The sequence below is a fragment of the Neomonachus schauinslandi genome, chromosome 3, assembly GCF_002201575.2.
Source record: "Neomonachus schauinslandi chromosome 3, ASM220157v2, whole genome shotgun sequence".
NCBI lineage: Eukaryota > Metazoa > Chordata > Mammalia > Carnivora > Phocidae > Neomonachus > Neomonachus schauinslandi.
In genome coordinates this window covers 154835503-154859148 of record NC_058405.1, presented here as the reverse complement: position 1 = coordinate 154859148, position 23646 = coordinate 154835503, and the positions used below count along the sequence as shown (strand labels likewise).

Below are 23646 nucleotides of genomic sequence, written 5' to 3'. Positions count from 1 at the left end.
TTCTCAGGAGCTGTTTCTGACATCATCCGTTGACAGTAGAGTAATAGGTTTTATTTTGACAACAGAAGATTATTGCATGGTGGGGCTTTAATAAACACTCTTTAGGACTTTATGTCTGGGAAGCTTAAACCTAATTCCTTGCATTGTAACGCTAATGATTCGTGCTTGTTATGTCTCTTGCAGCTTTGTAGGAAGCTAACCTCCAAGAGGCAGACGGGATGGCTAGCTCAGCCCGGGAGCACCTGCTTTTTGTGCGGCGTCGAAATCCCCAGATGCGGTACACACTGAGCCCAGAGAACCTCCAGAGCCTGGCTTCCCAGAGCTCCATGCCGGAGAACATGACCCTACAGAGGGCGAACAGCGACACAGACCTGGTGACTTCCGAGAGCCGCTCCAGCTTGACTGCGAGCATGTACGAGTACACGCTGGGGCAAGCCCAGAACCTCATTATCTTCTGGGATATTAAAGAGGAGGTGGACCCCAGTGATTGGATTGGACTTTATCATATAGGTGAGTGACATGAAATGGACTTGCATGTGACTTAGAGCATACATTTTTACTCTGATAGTACACTATTGTGTATTTTTTCCTGGGCGGGGGTCCGGGGGTGGGGGGACCACACACACAAATAAACCCAGCAAGATTCTGGGACTTCTTTTTCCTTCTTCTTTAGAAGGGAAAGAATCAACAATAATAAATACCTTTGCTGATATGAATTTTGTGGTTATATTTCTACCCTGATTAAATGCCAGAACCTGCAGATTTTATAATATTTTCTTTTTAAAGCTTCACATTGCCCTTAATCGGTAGTCCCATTTCGGGAAGAATTGGGTATTAACTTTTACTAATATTTTTAAACTGATGAAAAAGATGTCTCGATTTAGATAACTGTTGTGAAAAAATGTTCTGTACTTTCTTTTTTTTTTCCCAGCAAAGCAAAGTTTATTGAGCAATAGTAAAGTGATAGTACAAAGCTCCCAAAGAGGGAGGGGACCTGAGAGAGCTGCACTGTTCTTTAGTTTCTAAAGATTGAATTTCTTGAAGAACAACTTGCAGTCTATGGTATCTTTTTATTTCAAAATTCCTGATGTGTCCTTGATCAGTTAGGTAAAGAAAGTGTCATATTTTCCTAACAAATGACTTAGGAATAAGTTGCTATTTGTTTTAATAGAAATGTCCCAGCTGTGTTTAGCTAATTTGCACTTGTTATGCATAGGTGAGCGAATGATGAATGGCATATGCCAGAAAATATAAAATTTGCTTTATTGAAAGTAAAAATCCAAACCCTACCAACCGGGCTTAAAGAAAATCTAAATTAAACCTGATAATAAAAATCTAACATTCCCCAAAGTTGGGGAAGTTTTTCACTCAGTGAAGGGAATTCCTTTCAAAATTTAACATCAAGTATTTTAATAGAAAGACATGTTTGCTTTCACTGTAAATTATAAACCAGGCATCTTTGTTGTTTGTTTTTTTGGAGTGAACTAGGGGGGAAATAGACCTATTTGTTTATGGCAGTGCTTCTCATTCAGGGGCGATTTTACCCCCTATAGGCCATTTGTAATGTCTGGAGACATTTTTGGTTGACACAGTGGGGTAGGGAATGGGAGACCAGGGATGCTGCTGGACATCCCGCAATGCACAGGACCGCCTCCCACAGCCATCTGTTAGCACCACCCTTGACAAACTCTGATTTAAGGCAAAGTAACATCCTTGCTGACAGTTTATCAAAATGTTCAACCCACTAAAATTTACGTTTCACAGCAACAAAGAATTTTATGTTGACTAAAATTGATTCGTATTTACTAATGTAACTCTATTAATCATGCTGGATAACAAGAAATCTAAAATGGCAAAAAAAATTTCAAGAATTTTTATTTTTCTGTTTCCTCTTATGACGATTTTTACCCAGGTGTGTTTAAATATATATTCAAGATGGGGAAGGTAGGATTTAAAAATTGTGTTTTTATTTCTGATATCTATTATATTCACAAAAAAGTCTTACAATTTTGATGGGACTTTGGAAGTGGTTCTTTTGGTTTTTTGTAACTTTAACTTTTTAGATTTCACCAAACTGTTTTCTTTTCATTTTAATATGATTTTTTTTAATATTTACCTATCTTCAAGTTTACTAACTTTTAATATTTTCATCTTCATTCTGTTGTCAGTCGCATCCAGTGGATTTTAAAATTTCAGTTATTTGACTTTACATTTGTAGAGTTTTCATTTCTTTTTCTTTTTGTATATTTTATTTTTCTCATGAGATTCCCTGTATGTTAACTCACTCAGACCATATTTTCATTCAGTTATTTGAATTGAATCGAATGTATCTGCTTTAAGTTCTCTGCAAAATCCAGTATCTGGGCAGTTTCTATTATCTGTTTATCTGTTGACCATGGATCCCATTTTCCTGTTTCTTTACATATCCAGCAGTTCTTGATTTTACACTGGCTATTGAGAATTCTAAGTTGTAGAAATCCCGAGTTCTGTAGAACAATTTTTATTTTAATGTTAATTTTTATCCTAGTAGGCAGATTTATTTTTTTGAACTTGCTAGGTATAATTTTCCCCTTTGTGAGGATGGATCCGTGGAAAGCCCAGAGTGGTTCCCCAGCACTTCTCACTTGATGGGATTTAGCCTCCAAGTTTGGTCTCCCCTATGGATTTTGTTAGGGCTTGGTTTAGGGCTTTGTTAGGCTAGATCTATGGTAAGCCTCGTTGGCCTTTGTACTTCTTTCTGAGTAGTGGCATTTCTGATGTCTGAGTGGATGCCTGGAATGTCGGCCACGTGTCTTTTCTCTGGCTGGGTCATAAGTCCAGTGTTCTCTAGCACTGCTGGACCTCTAGGAACTTCAGCGCACTCTCAGCCCCATTAGCAGCTACTCTCTACAAAGCCTTGGTAGTGTTTCTCTGCACATGCGCAGTCCAGACATTAGCCTAGGGCCTGTGGGTATCCTGATGCACTTCTGACCTTCACCCCTCCATAGTTCTTTCCTTCCCCATGCCCTGCCTGTTGATCCATACTCTGATCTCTGCATCCTCAGCCTGTCAGAACTTCCATGGACTCAGGAAGTTGTCCCCTGGCTGAGATCTGGGTGGTCATAGAGTCATCTCATCAGTTTCTCTTCCCTCTGGGGTTTTCGTCTTAAGCCACCTGTCGTGCAATGTCTGAAAACCACTGCCTCCCGGTTTTACAGTTGTTTCCATCAGGAAGGCTAGTCTGGAACTAATCACTGCCCTAGGCCCTGAAGCAGAAGTTTCTTCCATGCTTTTGATTTCCCGTAGGCAATGAGAGATTTCACTTAATTTTCCCATCGCACCATTTCCAGAGAACTCTGAATGAATAATAAATGGTGGCTTAAGTTCCATGGGTTTGTTAGTTCTTCTTAGTGTATTTTCTAATAGTTTTAGACCTTTGGCAGGGCAGAGAAAACTGGAGCCCTCAGACCTCTCAAGGGACTGGGATGAACACAGAGACTAGCATCTGCAGGTGAAAATACCATGTACTTGGGGTTCTAGGGCATGTTGTTGGTTCCAACAGTTCTTCTGCAGCAAAGGAGTCTGAAAGGCACAGGTCCCAGCATCTAAGACATTAAATCTGGTTCATTTCTATGGTTGAAGGGCCACAGCTATGTTTCAGAGGAAGCCTGGCTGATCTGGGACCTCAGAATGAGTGAACAGAGACCTGGCTTTAGACAGAGATAGCCATTGCTCCTGGGGCTAAGGTGGGCTATTCTGACCTCTAGGCTGGAGGCAGCCTCACTTCTGTGGGGACTTTGCCCTCCCATGTGGAGAGGGGTAGGTGGCAGCTTTTTGCGTTTTCACAGAGAGCTGTTTCCTGATCCTTCTTCCTTACAGGGTCAGGGCTCAGCAGCAAGCCATTCATCTCAGGGCACGTAGGCCCTCCCCAGAGTCAGGAAAGTTCTAAATTTACATGGTAATCCAACGAGTGAGTAGTCTAGGAGTGGGCTGTGAGCCAGCTCTGGGCCGGGGAGATGTAAGGGAAAGACTTTGGGGGAACTTCCTTTTCCAGTGAAAAGCCAGAGTCTCCTGTAGAGTCATTAAATTTCCTTTTCTCTTGTACCTGGGGCTGTGGTGACAAGATGTGATATCTTGAACTGTTGCGTCCATGGAGCAACCGTAAGACATCAGTCGAGATTAAAAGCTATGAATGACAGAGCAGAAAGTCAGAATGAGCTTGGACTGGCACTCCAAAGTTCTTGCCATATGTGGAAAAAATCTTCCCCTCTTTGCTTAAGTCCTCACTGTGAAGCTGTCTTGTATCTGCAGTTAATCCTGACTGAGCTGCTAGGTGGTATAAAGATGCCGAAGGGAAAAGGAGGGACACAAACTGCTTGTGAAGGCAGGACAGAGAGTGTGGGCTACTCCAGTAGTTACTACTTCAGGGAATGTGCCTGGGGCTGCTTTAACAGACTTAAAAACCACTAGGTCATTGTTTTTATTTTTGTTTTTTAAAGTAACAAAAATCTGATATAAAAATTTTGAAAACAGTAACTCCAAGCCATGTGGAAATTTTCAAAAGTTTAGTAGGACCAATCATATGACAGGAAGCATCTACGGAATGAGTAAGGAAGTAACGCGAATATATACCAAACTGTTCTGGGGCACTATTACGTGAAGGTGGTGAGGTGATACATTTGGAGAAACCCGAAAGAAAAGAGGAAATGCAAGGCCAGGATGGAGAAAAGAATTCCGGGGCACAAATTATGTCACCAATTTAAGGCTGTTGTGGCTAAATTGAAATACAACAGTAGCATACATGTCAGGTGCGGCCTCAAACTCCTGTCCCTCCTGGTAGGGAGTAGCTGCCCCCCTTCAGTCGAGTCCTGAGAAGCCGGACTGTTTCCTAGCAATGCCTAGTTTTATTTGTGGAACAGAGAGATGGTCTCTATAGAAATAAATCCCAAAGGAAAAGGATTTGGGTGGAACGTCTGGCCAGTGAGGTGTGGCTTATTGGCACACTCTGCACTTTGATTGTGTTTCTCTTGGCTTACATTTTCTTACTCTCAAGAAGTGTGAGTTTTGCTTGTGTTTGGCTAATTGTTAATAAGGTTTTGCATTGTACAAGTCAGTCCAGGTGACTTTTAGCTAATCTGGAGAGAAAATATATACTCCTGGATCAGAAAAATAAATTGTTCTCCAGGCATTTTAAGCAGTATATACATCCTATTGGGAATACAAAGGAAAAAAAATTGAAAATATCAAAGTGCCATTTGGGGTAAATTTGGGGGTGAACATAATTCTTAAAACAGGTGCTAATTATATTTTCTCTCTCCAGAAAGTCTCAGATACACCCTGAGATTTCCAGAGATGATTGCAATGTAGCTATAGCTCTGAATCTCCAAATTACAGCAATTAATGCCTTGCAAATGGTTTTCAAAAATCACTAGATTTATAACTTATTGTTGGTCTCCGTAATGAGAAGTGACCCCTGACAAGAGTAACACTGCTACTCATTGCTTCCTTCTAAGCTGTCTAAATAAAAGGAGCCAAATGCTTAAATGTGCAAAAGCACTTAGGGTACACAACACAGCTTTCCATGAAAAACCAAATGATCACCGTTTAAAGAGTCGGCAGAGTATATTCTATTTGTTTCAGGCTCGCTATCTAATTCCCCTTAACCTTTGGTCTTGTGCTTTGCTTTCTGGCTATTCAAAAGAAACACACTTCAAAAGGCTTACTCTGCCATTTCTCATTTTCAGGCAACTTCAAGTACCCAAACAGAGCTAGGAAAATGCACATTATGAAAACTAGACAGCTATACTGTTCTGTACACCAGTGCTACTTAGAGTGCTGGCCTACAATTGATCTATGACTAGATAAGAAGCTTCCTCTAAGATGTAAATCAATGTCCTGCATTCTTCATTGAGAAAATCTTGCTATTAAAAAATTAAATTAAATAATGGGCTTATTGATGCAGCTGTTTCGTATTCTGGCTCAAGCTTATCTTGCCACAGACCAGTAATAAATAGTTTGCCAGCATTTCTCTGGATCGCCCTTTGAGTATACCTCTCAGTGTCTGCGTGTTGATTACATCTTCCAAGATTAAGGGCAGAACGGCCAGACTTGCCTCTATCCTAAAAAATACTGTGGCTCATGTAGTATGATGTTTTTCATATTTCTTTGCATTTGGATGGTAAAATAGAAGTAGGATCACAGTAGTTAACCAAGGCATTGAGATTATGTATTTCAGAGCTTTAAGATCCCAAAGTTTAAATCGATGTTTTACAGATAAAAGAATTAAGGTCCAGCGTGGTGATGCTCTACGCCAGTGGGAGGCAGCCAAGGCTGCTTCATTTCTCCCCCTTGTGTTGAAAAATACAGTCCAGTGTTTTCCAACCTTCAGTTATTTACTCAGCACCTTCTTGATTTTTACAGTATGGGATTATCACCTGTACTTTAATATTTTTCTTTAAACCATCTGATTGAAAGAAAGAAAGGAAGGAAGGAAGGAAGGAAGAAACCATCCAGTTCTCTACCCTGACTTTGTTTTAAGCAGTAAGCCTTGGGAAGGGTGTTCTGTGTCAATTGTAATTCTTTCTCACATACATTAACTGTTAAAAAAATAACTTCTGTAGACTGTGCCACCACAATTATCACCCATGGCACACTTTGAGAAATTCTGGGGTTTTCAGTGGTTAAGAGCACAGGTTCTGCAAACAGACAGACTAGTAAATTCAAATACACATACTGGCTTGAGCGAATTACGTCATCTTTTTGATGTCGGTTCCACATGAAGAGCAGCAGAGCCGCCCTACGTGTGCTGCTCATGACAGAAGCCCTTTTTGAATTATGTCACCCTTTTAAATCTCAGTTTCCTCATCTGTAAAAAAAAAAAAAAAAAAAAAAAGACAAAAAAAGTACCAGTATCACGAGAAAGAAGATAATGTGTATAAAGCTCTCAAGAAGGTGCCTAGGCTTATTCTAAGGTCGTGCTGATTGCAAACTATCATCATTATTTTGGCTACTGTAAATAATAATAAAATCATTTTCCTGGTAGCCTGAAGCTGCAGCACAAACTTATCTACTGGATGAATCCACAAGAAGGGATGTCCAGATTAAAGTGACACACCAGACCGCTTCTGCTTATAAAAACCAAAATCCAATCCTTTGAGTCAGAGTTCTAGAAATTATATAAAGCACTTCAAATTTCAATGCTAAATAATACAGTATTTTGAGTATTATATAGGTTCTGAACCAATATGCTTTTCAAGGTGATGGGAAAGCTGCAGTTTAATCCCAAATTCAATCAAATGGAACAAAGAATTTATGTATTAAGTATTTAGTTTCCAGAATAGCTATAAAATATAGTGAAGAGTGACTGTTGGTAAGCTCTTTTGGTATTTTTACATGATTACTGCCAAAGAAAAGTTGTTTCAGGTCATGTCTTTAAATTTTAGAAAATGCTTTTAGAGAATAAGGGCTTTGAACATGAAATGGTTTTTGGAACAACTTAACTCTAAATTGCTTTTTGTTACCTAGTTGTATTAGCCTCATTCAGATTATGCTGTACAAATGAGCTAACCCTGAATCCTCCGTGACTTAGGAGAACAAAAGATTATTTCTTTCTAATACTATGTGTCCAACATGGATTGACAGGGGGCTTGCTTTGTACTGTTGTTTAGAGATGCAGGCTGACCATTCTCCTGATTTTTGCCATATCGGATTATTAAAGGCTCACCATCGTGTCATTACACCATGTGTAACAGAAGGCCTCTCTGGGCAAGTGTCAAGGGAAGAGGGTACTGGAGACTCCTACATCAGCTCTTAAATGCTTTGGCCCCAAAGTGACACATCTCACTTCTTCTCAGAGACTCCATTCAACATTAGTCCCATGATCTGCCTAACTGCCTAGATACTGGGAAATGGGGAGAAGTCGTTGGCTCTTTAGGGAGCAGTTGATGTCTCTACCATAGTAGATGCATCTTGCTAACGTATCAGGTCCTCTGGTCTGTTTCAAAGTCTAATACATCCTTGCATGATCACTGCAAGAATAGGTGCTGGGTATTAAAAAGTGTCATACTTTCATATACATTTTTACAACCTGTTCAGGATACTGACTGAGAAGACACACCCAGAGCAGGACCAAGGACAGTACCTGTGTAATTTGTGTCACTTTTCCTTGAAGGATGCTTATATAGGTACCATAATTAGTAAATGTGAAATGATTGTAAATATTTTTTGATGGAATTAAGATAACATTGGCATGAGGTTTAGAAATTAGTCATTCCACAGGCGCCTGAATGGCTCAGTCAATTAAGTGTCTGACTCTTGATTTCGGCTCAGGTCATGATCTCAGGGTTGTGAGACTGAGCCCTGGGTTGGACTTTGCACTGAGTATGGAGCCTCTCTCTCTTTCCCCTCTCCATCCTACTCTCTCTCTCTCTCTCAAAAAAAATTCTTCATTCTGATAAAACCCATTACTAACTCACAAAATAATTGCTTACCACACATACTGTTTTTATAATATTTGTTACAATTGGCTTTTCATGCTTTTCTAAGGACTAATGGGTACATCAATAAAGAAAATACATTTATAATGCCATCTTTTTATCCTGATATCTCTCTTAAAGTCTGTTTGTCTGTTATCAGGTTGCTGTGTCAACTTTCTTTTGGTTAGTTTTTGCTCGATATATCTTTTCCCACTGATTTCCTTTCAGCCATTCTTTGGCATGCTTCAGATATATCTGCTGTAAATCATCTATGGCTTTATGATTTTTAATCCAATCTGAGTGACCCTCTTTTAAAGTTGGTGCATTTTGTGTTTTAACATTTGCTGTTATATTTTTATATATTTGGATTTATTTCCACATCCTATCTTGTTTTCTGTATTTTATGCCTTTTTGTAGTTTTTTTTTTTTGATGTGCTTTTATGCCTTCCATTGAAATGATGAGTTTTCTTTACTCCCTACCATCTATTCAGTCTATTTGTTTGAAAGTTAAATTTCCTAGGTCTAGTCTGTTAGCAATTATCCTTAAAATATTTGTCATGCATACTTGAGTTAAAGGTTAAAATGAATCAGTATCTTTTACCTCTCAAACTGTACAAAGATCTTAGAACATATTTATTACAATCACTTCCTTCTCCATCTTCTCTTCTACTGTTGACAACATTTAATTCCATCCTGTTTTAAACCCCTTTTCCTATACTAGTCATTACTGTTATTGTTGTGGGTTTTTTATAGACAGGGATTATTCCAGTTTTGTATTCTGCATAAAAAGCCATGAGAAAACTTAGTGTCTTAAAACAACAATGTATTGAATAAGTAAACAATAAGGGTAAAAGAAGAGACTTATCTGAATCAGCAACACTAGAGTACATGAGGTTTGATTTTCCTGCAAAACACACATGCACACACAACAAAAGTTGCATTCTAAAATAAATGGAAACAAGCAGGAGAAGTTTAAAACTCAACTTCAAATTCTTGTTGATGTACTAACTCAAAGAATATTCATTTTTTTCCCTTGGTATTGTAGATAATGATGAGAGGTATCAGGTATACCTGAAATCTTCTCTTTGTTTTCTCCAGCAGGTTTTCCCCATTGTGGGCTCTCACGTGTTCTCTCTTTCATTTTGCACCATGTATTTTTGTCTTTATTTTAAACCAGTCTTATGCTGGCAGTCTTTGAGTTACAGTTGAGCTGTGATAACTATCAAAGTCGTTATGTTAATTTCTGACAGTTGTTTTCCCACAGTCAGGCTGACACTGTTGTTGAGTTTTTAAGTAAATAACTTCACAATTGTGTATACTTCATATGGACATCAGAGGAACTATAGAGAGCATCTCAGGTTTTCAGTCTGATTTAAGTGGTAGGGACCAGAGTGTCATAACTTGGATTCAGTGGTGACATTAAGGAATTCTTCCTCTAAGTCCTATTTTGTGTTTTTTCTTTTAATTTAAATTATGAATTGCAAAACTCCCAGTGTATGCATGCTCATTGAGGAAGCCTAATGTTTCTTTTCCTACATAAAAATTTATGAAGCAACAAATGATCACATTTTCTCAATTTACTGTAGTTCATAAAATCATTAGAAGACCCACACTAATGCCTTAATTACATACAGAGCTTGAACTGGGTAGAGTCCAGTGGATCCATTAACCTCAGCATCGGGTAGTAGAGTGGCAAAAAGGATGGTTTTGGAGAGGGGATATGGGATGGATCTGGATTCAAGTTCTGGCTCAGCCTCCTGTGTAAAAATGGGAATAGTATCAACCTCATAAATTTGCAAGGAAGATGAAACAAGATGACATTTGTGAAGTATATGCAGGGTGGTTTTTTCATAGGTGGTAACCACAACACCACCGAAACATTTGTTGAGAGCCTGCTGTTTGTCTGCCAGTAGGCAATGGGGTACAAACATGAATCAGCTCACATTTTGGTGGGGTGTGAGATAGGTAGAATGATGCAGTGTGTTCAGAATATTACAGAGACCATGAGAGCATGGAGAAGGAATGGTTTAAAGCCTGAGATGGGTTCAGGGACAGGTAATGTATAGAAAGAGCTTCACTAAGAAGGTGATATTTAGACTTATCATCAAATAGGACTTTTTTTATTTTTGGTATTCACATGAGAGAAAGTCATTCTAGGAGGGGAAAATTTCATATGCATGTCACATCTTTCTCATGAAGGGGTTACATCTGTTTTACTTGAAGATTGCACCTCTTGTCCTATTCCTTTTTCTGCCTGGCTGACTTCTGTGGATCCTTTTAGATAGGATTCAGAAGTCACCCACTCCATGATGTGCCCCCTAACTGTTCCAGGCAATCAGTCTGTTTTCCTGCTTCCTTAGGAACTTTTTCATATCACTGTTTCAGTGCCAATTACAGTGTATTGTAATTTGTCTTTTTCCATGTTTGTCCCTTCGGGTGCACTCTTAACTCCTTAACTGTGTCCTGTTCATTTTGTATCCTGAGCACCTCATCCAGCTCTCTGTGCTGCATTATTCATGTGGATTAATTAATTTCATTAAAGAGTAGGTTTCTGGCTAGGGCAATTATGACGGAATAGTGAGTACTTTCCTATTGGAGATTTATTCCATATTCTATCGTTTTCTCCTAATGATTTTATGCAACAGATCAGTTTTGGTATTCATTCACTCATTTATTTCTTCAACAATATTAGGAATTTATTATGTACCAGGCATCTGAAAGAATTTTTAAAATATCTGTATTTGAGATCATAGTTGAGGAACTGTCATTCCAGTTTTTTTTCAATTATTATACAATATATTGGCCTTTTGCTTCCTCTTTCTTTACCCATGGTTCTATTTTCAATATGGAAAGCACGGTGTGTTTAAATGGAAATGAATTTATTCCCTGAATTCAGTGTGGTTAGTGCTTTATACTCTCATTCTTTTTTGTTCTTTCTTAGTCCCTTGTTTGCAAAAATAGGCGTTTGCTGCTCTAAGAAGTCACGGGTGTTTTTCTGAAGGTTGTGTGTCTTTTGGCATGAAGAATATCTATAGCGTTCTTGACATTCTGAAATATATCACCTTTATATTCACAACATAACTATTACACATCTATAAACAAATGCTGTTATAAAATTTTCGATGGGTCAAAGAATGATTGATCATCTTTTTTTTTTTTAATATTTTATTTATTTGACAGAGAGACACAGCGAGAGAGGGAATACAAGCAGGGGGAGTGGGAGAGGGAGAAGCAGACTCCCCGCAGAGCAGGGGGCCCGATGTGGGGCTCGATCCCAGGACTCCGGGATCATGACCTGAGCCGAAGGCAGACGCTTAACGACTGAGCCACTCAGGCACCCCGATTGATCATCTTTTTACTCTACAAAAATAAGTATGACTGTTTTGGGGACCATAATTATAGCACTAAACTATAATATTAGAAGCAAATATGTTACTGTAAGGCTAATCTAAAAAAAAAAACGTGAAATTCCCAACTGAGAATTTATATTAAGTTAACTAGTAGGATTTTAAATATTTATATACCTTCCAAAAGCATCCAAATAGATTTTTTTAAGTGTAAGTCTGTGGCATATTTTGGATAGGATAAGACATTCCATGCAAAAAGGAAAGCCTTAAGAATTCAGCGAACATCTGGAGGAGGTTAAATTTTTAGTGTTGGGCTGTGTGACAGTCATTTTTCCTCTGTTCACTTAGCTGCCAAACCCCGTCATTCCTGAGCCATTTCAAGGAGATAAACAAGGTGAACTGTGTATACACATGCCCCAGTGTAACCGCTGATTTGAGCAAGGTTACAGGTCAGCATCTGTCAGGTAACTTAGAATTTGCTAGTTCATCATGTGATTCATTTGCCTGAATGGAGGAGCACCATGAAACCAATAAAACTACTTTTAAAAAATTATTATTAGTTGTAAAGTCTAACTAGAGTAATACTGCTAAGATAAGCAGCAACATTGTCATCTTTGTGTTTTGTGATGCTCTGGATGGAACCTCCAGAATTCCTCATTTTACATAAATTTCACTCAAATATAAGGAAACGGTATGATTTATTTAAGGAAATCGAATGCTGCTAGTGAAGTACTGCATTTTTCATCATCTGGAATCATTAAATAGATGATCCATCTGTTGAAGTTTATTTTAAAACTTAGAGGCATGGAGGTTTTAGAGTTGGATAGGAAATTAATGATCATTTACTCTCCTGGCCTCATTTTACAAATCAGAAACGGAGGGCCTGGATGGATTTAGTAATATTCCCATGATTGCTCAGTAAAATAGTTGGAAAAAATACAGTGTTTAATAGGAATTTCCTCCACAGTGGGGTTGCTTTTTAAAGAGAGTTAGGTGCTAAAGTCAATCCCTGCAGGTGATTTTTGAGTATAGCTAAAATTACCCTCAAAAAACCCCAGGAAGGCAATAAGACTTAACGAGTTCAACACAGCCGGTTTTTCTTCCAGTATTGGAATAGACTCCTGTCTTAGATTGAGTGCCAGAGGAGAAGTTGGCTTGTGTTTAGGAGCTGTTTTTATATCCCCCAAGCCCTATCATTTAAAACTGAATTTCCACTCAGCCTGGTGGGATCCTTGAAAGAACTGCATATTTCATACTCCCTGTTGGGGCACACACTCAGGGTCTGGAAAGGCTCCTGTGCAATTTAGATCATCCTCTTTCTCAATCTCTTCTTTTGTACCAACGGAACGTGCGTGGTTCCACCAGAATATGTTAAATGCGCATTTGCCGTGCCTCCCTCGAACATCATTTCATCTTTGAAGGTTCAGTAGAGTATGATGAGTCACTTCCTTAACTGGAGGCCCATAGAGACTTATTTTCTAAGTTGTTTTTGCTAGTTTTTTTAGCACTGTCTAAAATATTCCCCCAATACTTATTGTCCCTTTGAGCAATACTTCAGTGAAAGAGTTTCATTTTTTTAGAGCTGTCGCAGTGTTTCAGATACACATAAATACTGTCTGTTCTGTTACTTCTGCTTTTTCCTTTCCAGTGCAGCTCGCATTCTTTGGGGTTTTAAATCCAAGGGCTGAGTGCGTACACAAACTCTGGGCATAGGGAAAGGCTGAGATGATCTAATAGGATTGTTTTCGGTACAAAAGCTCCTTTGCCATAAAATATCAAACCTACTCATCTTTCTTTAAACAGTAACTGACAAATTAATTTTTTCCTAAAGGTAGATGTGACCAACACCTGTAAGTGTCCATGAGCTGAAATATTCCACATATTCTTCAGATAGTCAAATATTTCAAAACTACTTCAATAACTCTCTTAAGAAAGCTAAACTATTGTGGAATTCTTATTTATAAGAGGTGACAGGAGGACCCCTGTGCCCCTCCTGTGTTCTAAAGCCATGTACTTGCAAGTTGCAGGAACTGGAAAATCCCACACCAGACCTTTTGTCAGTCTTTGCCGCCCTGGCCTCAGCTACTGCCTACTGCACCCACTGTCTGAGGCTGCTTCTTCATTGGCTGTGACCCTGTCTCCTGGATCCCCCAGTGTTCTGGCCATTTGTTCCTTTCCTCTTTACTGAAACTCCTTTCTGATCCTCTTGTAAGTGAATTTTCTTCTTTTTAAAACCTCTTTCCTTGAATGATTTCATTCACTCCCAGTTTTTAGCCAGTCTAGGCAGAAAGCTTTCTTGCTAACCAAGGGTGGTTGTACCCTCCTGGCCCCCAAGAGCCAAGTCTGCCCATCTTCTTGTATTTCTGCATTCAGGGCCCTCACATTGGTGGCAGCTGTGAGGAGAGCATGGACGCCACAGAAAGGGGTGAACACGGCACATCAGGGCTGTGCCTTGCCCTCAGTTTGCTAGCAGCCCACTACTTAACACCAGCCTCTGTCTAAAGCTCCCAAGACCACTTCTCTCTGAATATCCTACTCGCTCTTCAAACTCAGCTTGTTCAAAACAAAATGACTGGCATGCCACACTGGTTCTTCATTTCCTATATTTGTTAGTGGAAATGCCATTTTTAAAAGTCTCTCAGGGTTGAAAATCACTTGAGAGTTTGCCTCCTATCCTACTTTCATGGTTAAGTTAGCCATGTTTCCTGACACTGTCACATCTTTTGATTCTCATTTCGTGTCTCTCTAAGTCATGTCCTTAGTCTGACATACTCTAGTCCAATCCATGTTCCACATTACTGTCAAATATTTAATAAATAAAAGTTTATTTTTGCCAGGCACTAAGCTAAGTGCTTTACATATCTTATCTCATTTAATGCCTCCACATCAAGTCAAGTGTCAGGGCACCTGCCCCGACGGCTTCATGAGCGTCCTCTGCTGTGTGAGGGACACCCTGGACTGGTGTCTGATCCATGCTTGACAACTCTAAAGGCAAGAAGCTGTGGCTGGCACAAAGAGTGGGCATGGCTCGTTGGCCATGGGCCACACTGCCTGAGCTGCTAGGACAAGAATATGTGTTTCTGGTGGACAAGAGTTGGGGTCTGCCCACCACAGAGCTGGTGTGGGGTCACTGGCATGCCTGCTCCTAAACACTATCCTGAGGAGCTCATGTTCCCCGGGGGTCATTCAGAGGGACAGGGCAGAAGACCTTGCCAGAAAGAGTCCAGGTGTGCTCTGAGAGTGCCATCATCTGGGGGAAAGAGGGTTGTAAGTGACCACAGCAAGGAAACTGCAGGTGAGAATCCCCAAAAATGGGGTATCTCTCCAGAACCCAGGAACTGTTCTCTGGAGAGAGAAAGTCTAGGCTCACAGAATGCCGGCACCAGATTGTGACAGTGCCAACTCAATCATGCCTCCTAACCTTTCCTTCTTCCACCCCACTGATATCCTGAGAGAGGCAGAGACTGGTGGAAAGGAGAGAATCCAGCTGCAGCTCCCTTCCTTTCTGAAGGCTTTCTGCCTGAAGCAGGCCTTAGCTAAGACAGAGAAGATTTTATTTTGACCGAAGTTTGGAGGTTTAACTGTGACATAGGATTGGACATTTTCTTTGTAAAAGTGAACATTTTTGTGGCTTGATGTGACCAGAAGACTTTTCCTCATCTCAAAATGACCAGAAGAGTCAAGGGGGCCTGCTCTCGTCCTTTCATCCTGTGGTGAGCAAAGAGCTAGTCCCCCAGAGGAGATCACAACAGGCAGCAGGGTGGAAGAATAACATTGTTTTCAGTTTTATCCTGTGAGTCCCGCTTGCTGAATGTAATACCCAGTTATAAAACTTTATTGGCAATGGGGTTAAACACTGTCTGGTGTTTGAAGTGGAGAAGACACTGTTGGGATTTGTTCGGTTTGATTGTCAGGTTGCCAATTGAGATGGTACAGGAATGGAGCCTGGACATGTTTTCAGTCTTTGATTCAAAGGAGTCACTGAGCTGACTGCAATGGGCAAAGTGGGGTAGAAAATGGTACTGCTGGGCAAATGTTGCCTTTCTCTGGTCTCTTGTTTCTATGTCAAAGTCTCGCTTTGCCTTGCTTCTCAGTCAGTCTGCGTTAACTGATAGCTGTGCTCAAGTACCCTGGAGAGAACCACTTTTGAAGAAATACGCATGTGGCATTAGGCTCTGAACTATTTATGGAAAAGCAAAGCATTTCACTCAAAAGCAGCGCAGAAGAGAAAATCAGGGACTATGTTCTCAGTGCTTTTTAACGGCATTGGTGGGCTATAGCTGGGAGCAGAGGTGCAATACAGTGTGATCATCACCAACAACAGACAAGAAACTGAGGCAGATCCTGCCTCAGTCCTTGATGCAGGAGGCACAGAGTGATGGGAATAAGGCCACCTGTTCCTAAGACTGACTTTGGCCTTCCTCCAGAGACCAGCATGAACTTACAGGGAAGTGAGGGATGGTGTGTGCAGTCTTTATAGGTATGGTAAACTCAAAGAATAAAGGGAGAGCTCCAAATTAGTGGAAAAGAAGGCTGAACTAAAGTTTTATGCTTTTTGTGGGGTCTTCACAGTGGTATCATGTTAAAATTGACATCATTAGGGTGGGCCTTAATCTGCATGATTTGTCCTTATGAAAAGGGCAGATCTGAATAAAGACATGCCCGACAGGGAGCATGCCATATGAACATGAAGATGGCCATGTCCAAGCCAGGCAGAGGGGCCCGGAACGGATCCTTCCCTCATAGCACTCATTGGGAAGTAACTGTCCATGCTTGATTGCAGACTTCCAGCCTCCTGAACTGTGAGACAAGAAATTTCTGTTGTTCAAATCACCCAGTTTATGGTACTTTGTTACCTTTGTTATGGCAGCGCTAGGAAATGAATACAATAGGTATTTGTTTAAATACTGGGACTGTAACTAAATAAGAATTCTTAAACTGCATAGCCTGATCTTCCAGGGTAATTTTGATCAAACTCATAGTAAATTTCAAATTAAATTTCCTCCTCAGGAGCTTTAAGGCCATGCCAGGCTGCCCCTTTTCTCTCTTTGTACTTCAGCCAAGCCCGCACCCCCACCTCACACCACCGTCTCCCGTGCTTGGACACTGTCTGGTGTGTCTCTTTTTATGTACAGAGCCCTAGATGTCTGGACTTTGCCACCCTGAGTCTGTCAAGGCTGTCCTCCTTTCCACAAGGCCTTTATATGGAACCTGGATTGCTTTTTTAAACTTCTACTACTTTGTGGGTTTTTTTTTTTTTTTAAGTTCTTCTGACCAGAAAAAAAATTGTCACCTTTAGAAATGGTAGCACCCACTAAAAAGAAAGCACTATTTGAATTCACCACAGCCCCTGGCCCTTAATTAAAAGATGCTGCTGCCTCCAGCTGAGCTGTTGCCTTTCATGGCATTTGGAGCTCAGAGTCCGTATTTATCTGGGTGGGCTGTTATCACAGCCCTTAGCACACTCTATCTTTGCCATTTGTGGGTTTGTGCCTTCCGCTATATACCATAAGCAGAGAGGCTGACCATGTCTTAATCATATTTGGATCCTCCATGCTCAGTACCCACATCAAATTCAGTATGAATTTGTTGAATCAATGAGCATTTTAAAAGGAAAACTGAGATTCGGTGTCTGATAGGTTGTATTTCAGTTTGACCTACAATGAATTCTGTGATGTGTTGTTGCATCTGAAATGTTCTTCTAGTCTTTAGATTCAGAATATTGTTGATTTAGAGAATGTTTTTAGGCCTAGACTGAATTCCCAAGATTTTGTGGGATCCAATATTCCTAGGGAACTTTAGGAATTTTTCCAGTGGTTTAGGTGTGTTGATCTGGTTAGACACAGCAGATGGACCCAAATAACCATCCCCCCTTTCTTTCCCAAAATCTCTTAAAGATCTATTACTATGAGTTAGATTGGACAGAGATGGTCATTTTCTAGAATTCATCCTATGCTTAAACCATTCATCTATTTTTAAGTTCTGCTCTCTGACGGAAGTTTTCAAAATCTGGCTGTCAGCATACTGACAAATTAGTCCTCTTGGGTGATATTCTACTTCTTGTCACTTTTAGGATTACGTGCAAATGCACTTTTGACATTTACCAATTAAATACTTTACCCCAAGTGTGTTATGCACACTTGTATTTTGAAGAGCAAGACGGTGGAATGATGATAATCTTTACAAATCCTTGCATCCAGACAAGAGAACGCTTGGAAGAACAACAAGAACATTTCTATCTTTTCATGATCAAATGGTGCACGATGACACCATCCAGTATCAGAGGATAAGTCTGTGCTGATTTGTCAGGAGCAGTTATTCTTACGCATCCTTTACTGATCTGGGATAAACATTTAACTAGATGTTATTTGTTGCCCAAATAGCAACCTCAGATTTATGAACCCCAAACTCTACCAAACCAGGCAATTCACTTCAGCAAATCTTTCATGGTTCTTATGCCAGGTTTTATGGGTAACACACAGCCTCTACCTTTAAGGGACTTACTATATAAATAAGCTAAGGATGGTGGCCCTGGTTTGAGGTTGAAACTCTGGTATTAGGGCATGTACTTCTTTTAAGTCTTATTCTGGCAACATGGCGCTTTTCATTCCTGCCCTCATGCATAGTGGGCTCCTTTTGAACCTCACCACTGCAACAGGAGATAGAAAGTAGCACCTGCTTGACAAATATGGCCAGGAATGCTCTGTGGGCCTTTAGCCTAAGTCTAAAGGAAACTCTTGAACCCACTGGAGGCTTTTGGAAACTTTCTTTGATGCAACTCGATGATTAAGAGATCCTGGGAACTTTAGAACTATGACCAGGTTTGCCCATGCCTGGCTGAATACATCAGACTGCAGTGGTACCAAACCTTGCTCTTGCAAATGGAGGAAAGATTGTTCAATTTCTTGGTGCTGCCTAGTTTTTGGTTCATGGAGCATTTCCTGTTAGGAAAATCCCATCCATCTAGTCATTCATTTTATTTATACTTGATCATTACCACTGCACCTAAACCTAGTTATGGCACTCCTTCATCTAGCTATTTTGAGTTGAGAGACTGGAGGGGATAGGATACAGGGGACAATGTCATCGTAATCAGGACTGCTAACAGAAGAACAGATTCTAGAGCTGGAAGGGCCCTAAAGATAATTGTCACTCATATACTATATATGAGGAAACTTAGAGACTGATTGAAGCCTGCACAAACCCACACAGCTGTTGAGAGTCGTTTGGGATCCTAACCTGTGGTTCTTGATACTCCATTCAGTGTTTTTTTCCATTACACCATTATGACTATTTGAATGATGACTATTTGCACATTCAGGGCATGGAATGTCATGCTTTTGACTTCAGATTGAATGAATGTGAATGAGTGATTTTCTACATGCCCTTTGTTTCTATTAAGAAGTAGAGTATGAATTGAAGTACTGATTTGGAGAACTGCCCAGGACTTGTTTAACCTCCTGCAACTTCTTGTCCTTAAGTTGTCCACGAAAGGACTCAGAAAGTGCTGGATGATGTGAGACTGGAGGCTTTTCAGAAAAAGAATCATTCCAGGTTTTTAATATGGGCAGGGTGAAATCCTCAGTATTGAGATAGAGAATAACCCACCTGTTTTGTATCGAGAGGAAGACTTGGCTCTGATGTGAGTGTCAGTTAATTCCACAAGCATTTAAACACCTACAACATGCCAGGCAGCGTGCTAGGCACTGGGAATACACAGATGAATAAAACATCAGCTTGGTTTTCTAGGAACATGTACCCTGTGAGAGAAGAGACATGTGAACAGATAACTTCAGCATAATCTTCTAAGAACAGCACATACACAGAGCACGTGATGGCAGAGGGGCTCAGTTTAATATATGTTTTCATTTGTTAACTTGGGCTTAGCAAGAAGAGCACTGAGCAAGGAGTCCAGCCATTAGGTTTTGGTCCCAGCACTGTGATGTCTGACTGTGTAACCCAGTATAAACCATTTAGCATCTTTCTCTCTGTGTTGGAGAAAGGAAGAATCATGGTAAACTCCTAAAAGGCTATTGGGAAGATTGAACAAATTGTCTATGAAAGTGCTTTGAAAGTATTGTCTGCTACACAAATGCAAGTATATTATTTTCATTTTGGAAGCAGGTAACTGTTTTTTTTTTTTTTTTTTAGCCAGAAAGCTCATATTCTTTGACGAAGCTCTCTATAAAAGCATCCATTATCAAATATTTATTGAGCACCCAAATATTTATTGAGCACCTGTGTCCATGTCCTGAAATACAACAGTGAATTAAACAGAGAAGGCCCCTGTTTGTGGAGCTTATATTCGAGAGGGGAAAGATAAAAAAATTTTTAAAAGTAAAAAAAAATACCAGGTAATATTTCAAGTAAGTACAATGCAGGTAATAAAACAGGGTAATATGATAAGAGTGATTGCATAGACTTTATGTTGGGTCAGGAAAAACTCTCTGAAAGGTGACTTTTAAGCTAAATGACAAGAAGGAACAAGCCATGCAAATATCAGAGATAGGAAGGAACGGTTCTAGCATAAGCCCTAGGCAGGAACTAGCGGCAGGTTTCAGGAACGGAGAGAGGACCAGTGTTGCTAGAGCACAGTGGATAAGGGACAAATAGGACATCCTGGGGGTCAGAGAAATAGATACATTGGATCGCAGATAATTTTGTAAGCCATCATAGGGAGTTCAGGTTTTATCTGAAGTACAGGGGAGACCAGTGAAGGATTTTAACTAGCAGAGTAACAAGGTTTGATTTTTTAGAAGATCACTTCGGCTGCTGGTGGAAAATGAATCGTAGGTCAAAGTCTTGTGACAGTGAAGGTGAGAGAATATGAGCTTATCCTGGGCTTATAGCAGAGAGGCTGATAGGAGTAGAATGTATATAGGATATTATTGAAGGTAGTATCAAGAGAATTTCCTCATGGTTCAGTATTGGGTAATGTGGGAAAGAAAAGAATCTAGGGTAGCTCCTTAATTCTTGACCAGAGTAGTTCAATTAAGTGAGGGAGGAGTAACTGGGGGAATGGGGAGGAATAGAAGAGGGAGTCAAGAATTATTTTATCTGTGTCAAATTAGACATGCCTATTAGACGCAGGTGCAAATGTCAAGAAGGAAGTTAGGTCCGTGAATCTGGAATCTAGGAATCATTAACAAATCGATGGAGCTGGAGGAAGCTGCCCTGAGAGAGTCCATCACTATACCACCTAGAAGGGGGTCTAGGATGGAGGCTGCGCAGAGGGCAGAAAGAGTCACAGAAGTCCAAGAGAGTGTGGCCAGGAAAGAAAACCATGTGAAGGACATTCCTGAAAGCTCTGAGAAAAAAGTAGAGTATAATCAAGTAGGAGAGAGTAATCCACAGTGCTGGTTAGAGCTGAGAGGCCAAGGACTGTAAGAGTAGTGACCATGGGTGGCAAAAAGTAATGAGCATTGGGCTTGGCAGCATGGAATGGAGATCGTTGGTGTCTTGACAAGTTCACTGTGAAGGGGGTGAAGCAATGGGGAGTGCCAACAGGGGCATTCAGAATAAAGCAAAGGCATTTTTAGGTTTTTCATTAGTGGATATGATCTAGTAGACATTGTCCAGATGATACTGATGACTCAGGAGAGGGGATGCTCACAAGAGATAAATCCTTGAAAAGATGAGAGCAGATGGGATTTAGGGCACAAGTTGGGGGCTTGGACTTCAACAGGAGCAGAGGCACTTCACCTAGAAGAGTGGAGGCAATGTAGCAAAGATGTGTCTAGAGGCAGGTGAGTGGTGGGTCTGCTTCTGCTTGTATGCATTCGGAGGTGGTGGAGAGGGGTGAACATGTGACATAGTCATCTAGGGAAGTGAGAGAGTACGTGTAGTAGAGAAGTGTAGCAAGGTTGCCTGGCAGTACTGACTCCCATGGAAGATCTGTGGTCATGAGTTGAAGGGCAGACCAGAGAGTGTCTTTGTATTCGGTTTTATTTTACTTTTCTACCAGTTGGGCTACAGTGATGGTCTAAGTAGGTGGCTGGGTTTAATTACTGTTGAGCTTTATCATGGGATGCAGTGGAAGGAGAGAAGGAAGATGGAGTTAGAGGGTGATTATAAGAATGGATCAAAGAATCTAGCAGGATAAGGAGGACTTTGATGACTTGGGGGTGACTGATGGAGGAAATGAAATGAAAGACCTGAGACAGAAGGATTTCTGGAGTGAGATCACTGGAGCTGGTGAGCTAGAAGATGAGGAGGTAGGTGTTTGAGTGCAGAAATATGCCCAAAGACAGAAAACAATTTCCAAGATGATACAAGAAAATTACAGGAGTGAAAATCCATTTCTTTTCTTTTTTTAAAAAAAGACTTTATTTATTTATTTCAGGCAGAGAGAGAGAGCATGAGCATGCAGCGGGTGGGGGAGTGGTAGGGACAGGGAGAAGCAGCTTCCCCACCACGGAGCAGGGAGCCCAATGCGGGACTCGATCCCAGGACCTGGGGATCATGACCTGAGCCAAAGGCAGATGCTTAACCAACTGAGCCACCCAGGCCCCCTGGGATTTAATATGAGTATTTTGAGGGTTTCTTTACCATAAAAAAATTAACATTACATTTTCGGTTATAAACTTTTGACTAGGAGAGGCCTTAGAATACCCTTTGAACCTTCCTGCTTGGTCAGGACAGGTTTATTGGATGTTGGGAAATGAGAACATCATTTTCTTCTACTAAAAGACCTAGGAAGAGACTTCGAAAAATTTCTTTATTTCTACATAACCCTAGCAGGCATGGCACAAAGAAGCATGACTAGTACTTTGGGCAAGTAAGTAAACGTTTGTGGGGAGAGTCATAGGGAGAATTATGCTTTTCAGCTATTAAAGAATACAGTGGGACTCCTACTCAGTCTCATATTCCAGTACCAGGCATCTCCGCATCCATCAACAATGAATCAAGTGTGGATATTGCAAGTTGCTACAGACAGTCCAATTGTAAGAAAGCAGTTTATTGTTGGCTTCAAACAGAAGACTTTTCCCTGGAACTTAATTGCCTATAGTAAAAACCTAATAATATAACAGGATTAAGCAGCCACAGCCAATTAGTCATTCCATTGTATATTACTAAAGCCAAATGTCACCTAAAGCATTGATCTTAGGTGAATATGAGGCCGAAACCACATTTATATAACATAATTTTAAAAGAAATTCTAGAAGCTATAGAAAATGTTGATAGTGGGCGCCTGGGTGGCTCAGATGGTTAAGCGTCTGCCTTCGGCTCAGGTCATGATCCTCAGGGTCCTGGGATCGAGTCCCGCATCGGGTTCCCTGCTCAGTGCAGAGCCTGCTTCTCCCTCTCCCTCTGCCACTCCCTCTGCTTGTGCTCTTCTGTCTATCTCTCTGTCAAATAAATAAATAAAATCCTAAAAAAAAAAATGTTGATAGTATGGTGTTGAAGTAGGACATGCTTGATATGCAACCTGAGAATTTGAAAAAATGTCTGGCTTACAATCTGGCTACATTTAGTAAGCTGGGAGACAGACATGTCTCTATTTTTTTTTTTTTTTAAAGATTTTATTTATTTTTTTGACAGAGAGAGACATAGTCAGAGAGGGAACACAAGCAGGGGGAGTGAGAGAGGGAGAAGCAGGCCTCCCACTGAGCAGGGAGCCCGATGCGGGGCTCGATCCCAGGACCCCGGGATCATGACCTGAGCCGAAGGCAGACGCTTAACCGACTGAGCCACCCAGGCGCCCTGACATGTCTCTATTTTTAAAAATTTCTTTTTTTTTTTTTTTAAGATTTTATTTATTTATTTGATAGAGAGAGACACAGTGAGAGAGGGAACACAAGCAGGGGGAATGGGAGAGGGAGAACACGCTTCCTGTGGAGCAGGGA

The 23646-nt window shown here is 40.5% G+C and overlaps 1 protein-coding gene across 1 annotated transcript in view; it reads left to right on the top strand.

Moving 5' to 3' along the window:
- The first annotated feature begins 218 nt into the window (after positions 1–218).
- The window catches only part of HECW2 (HECT, C2 and WW domain containing E3 ubiquitin protein ligase 2), a 225631-nt gene continuing 202203 nt past the window's right edge, over positions 219–23646 (top strand). The window contains exon 1 of the mRNA XM_021702919.2: positions 219–510. Within this exon, the coding sequence (XP_021558594.1) occupies positions 219–510 (292 nt within the window). The remainder of the gene's footprint in view (positions 511–23646) is intronic.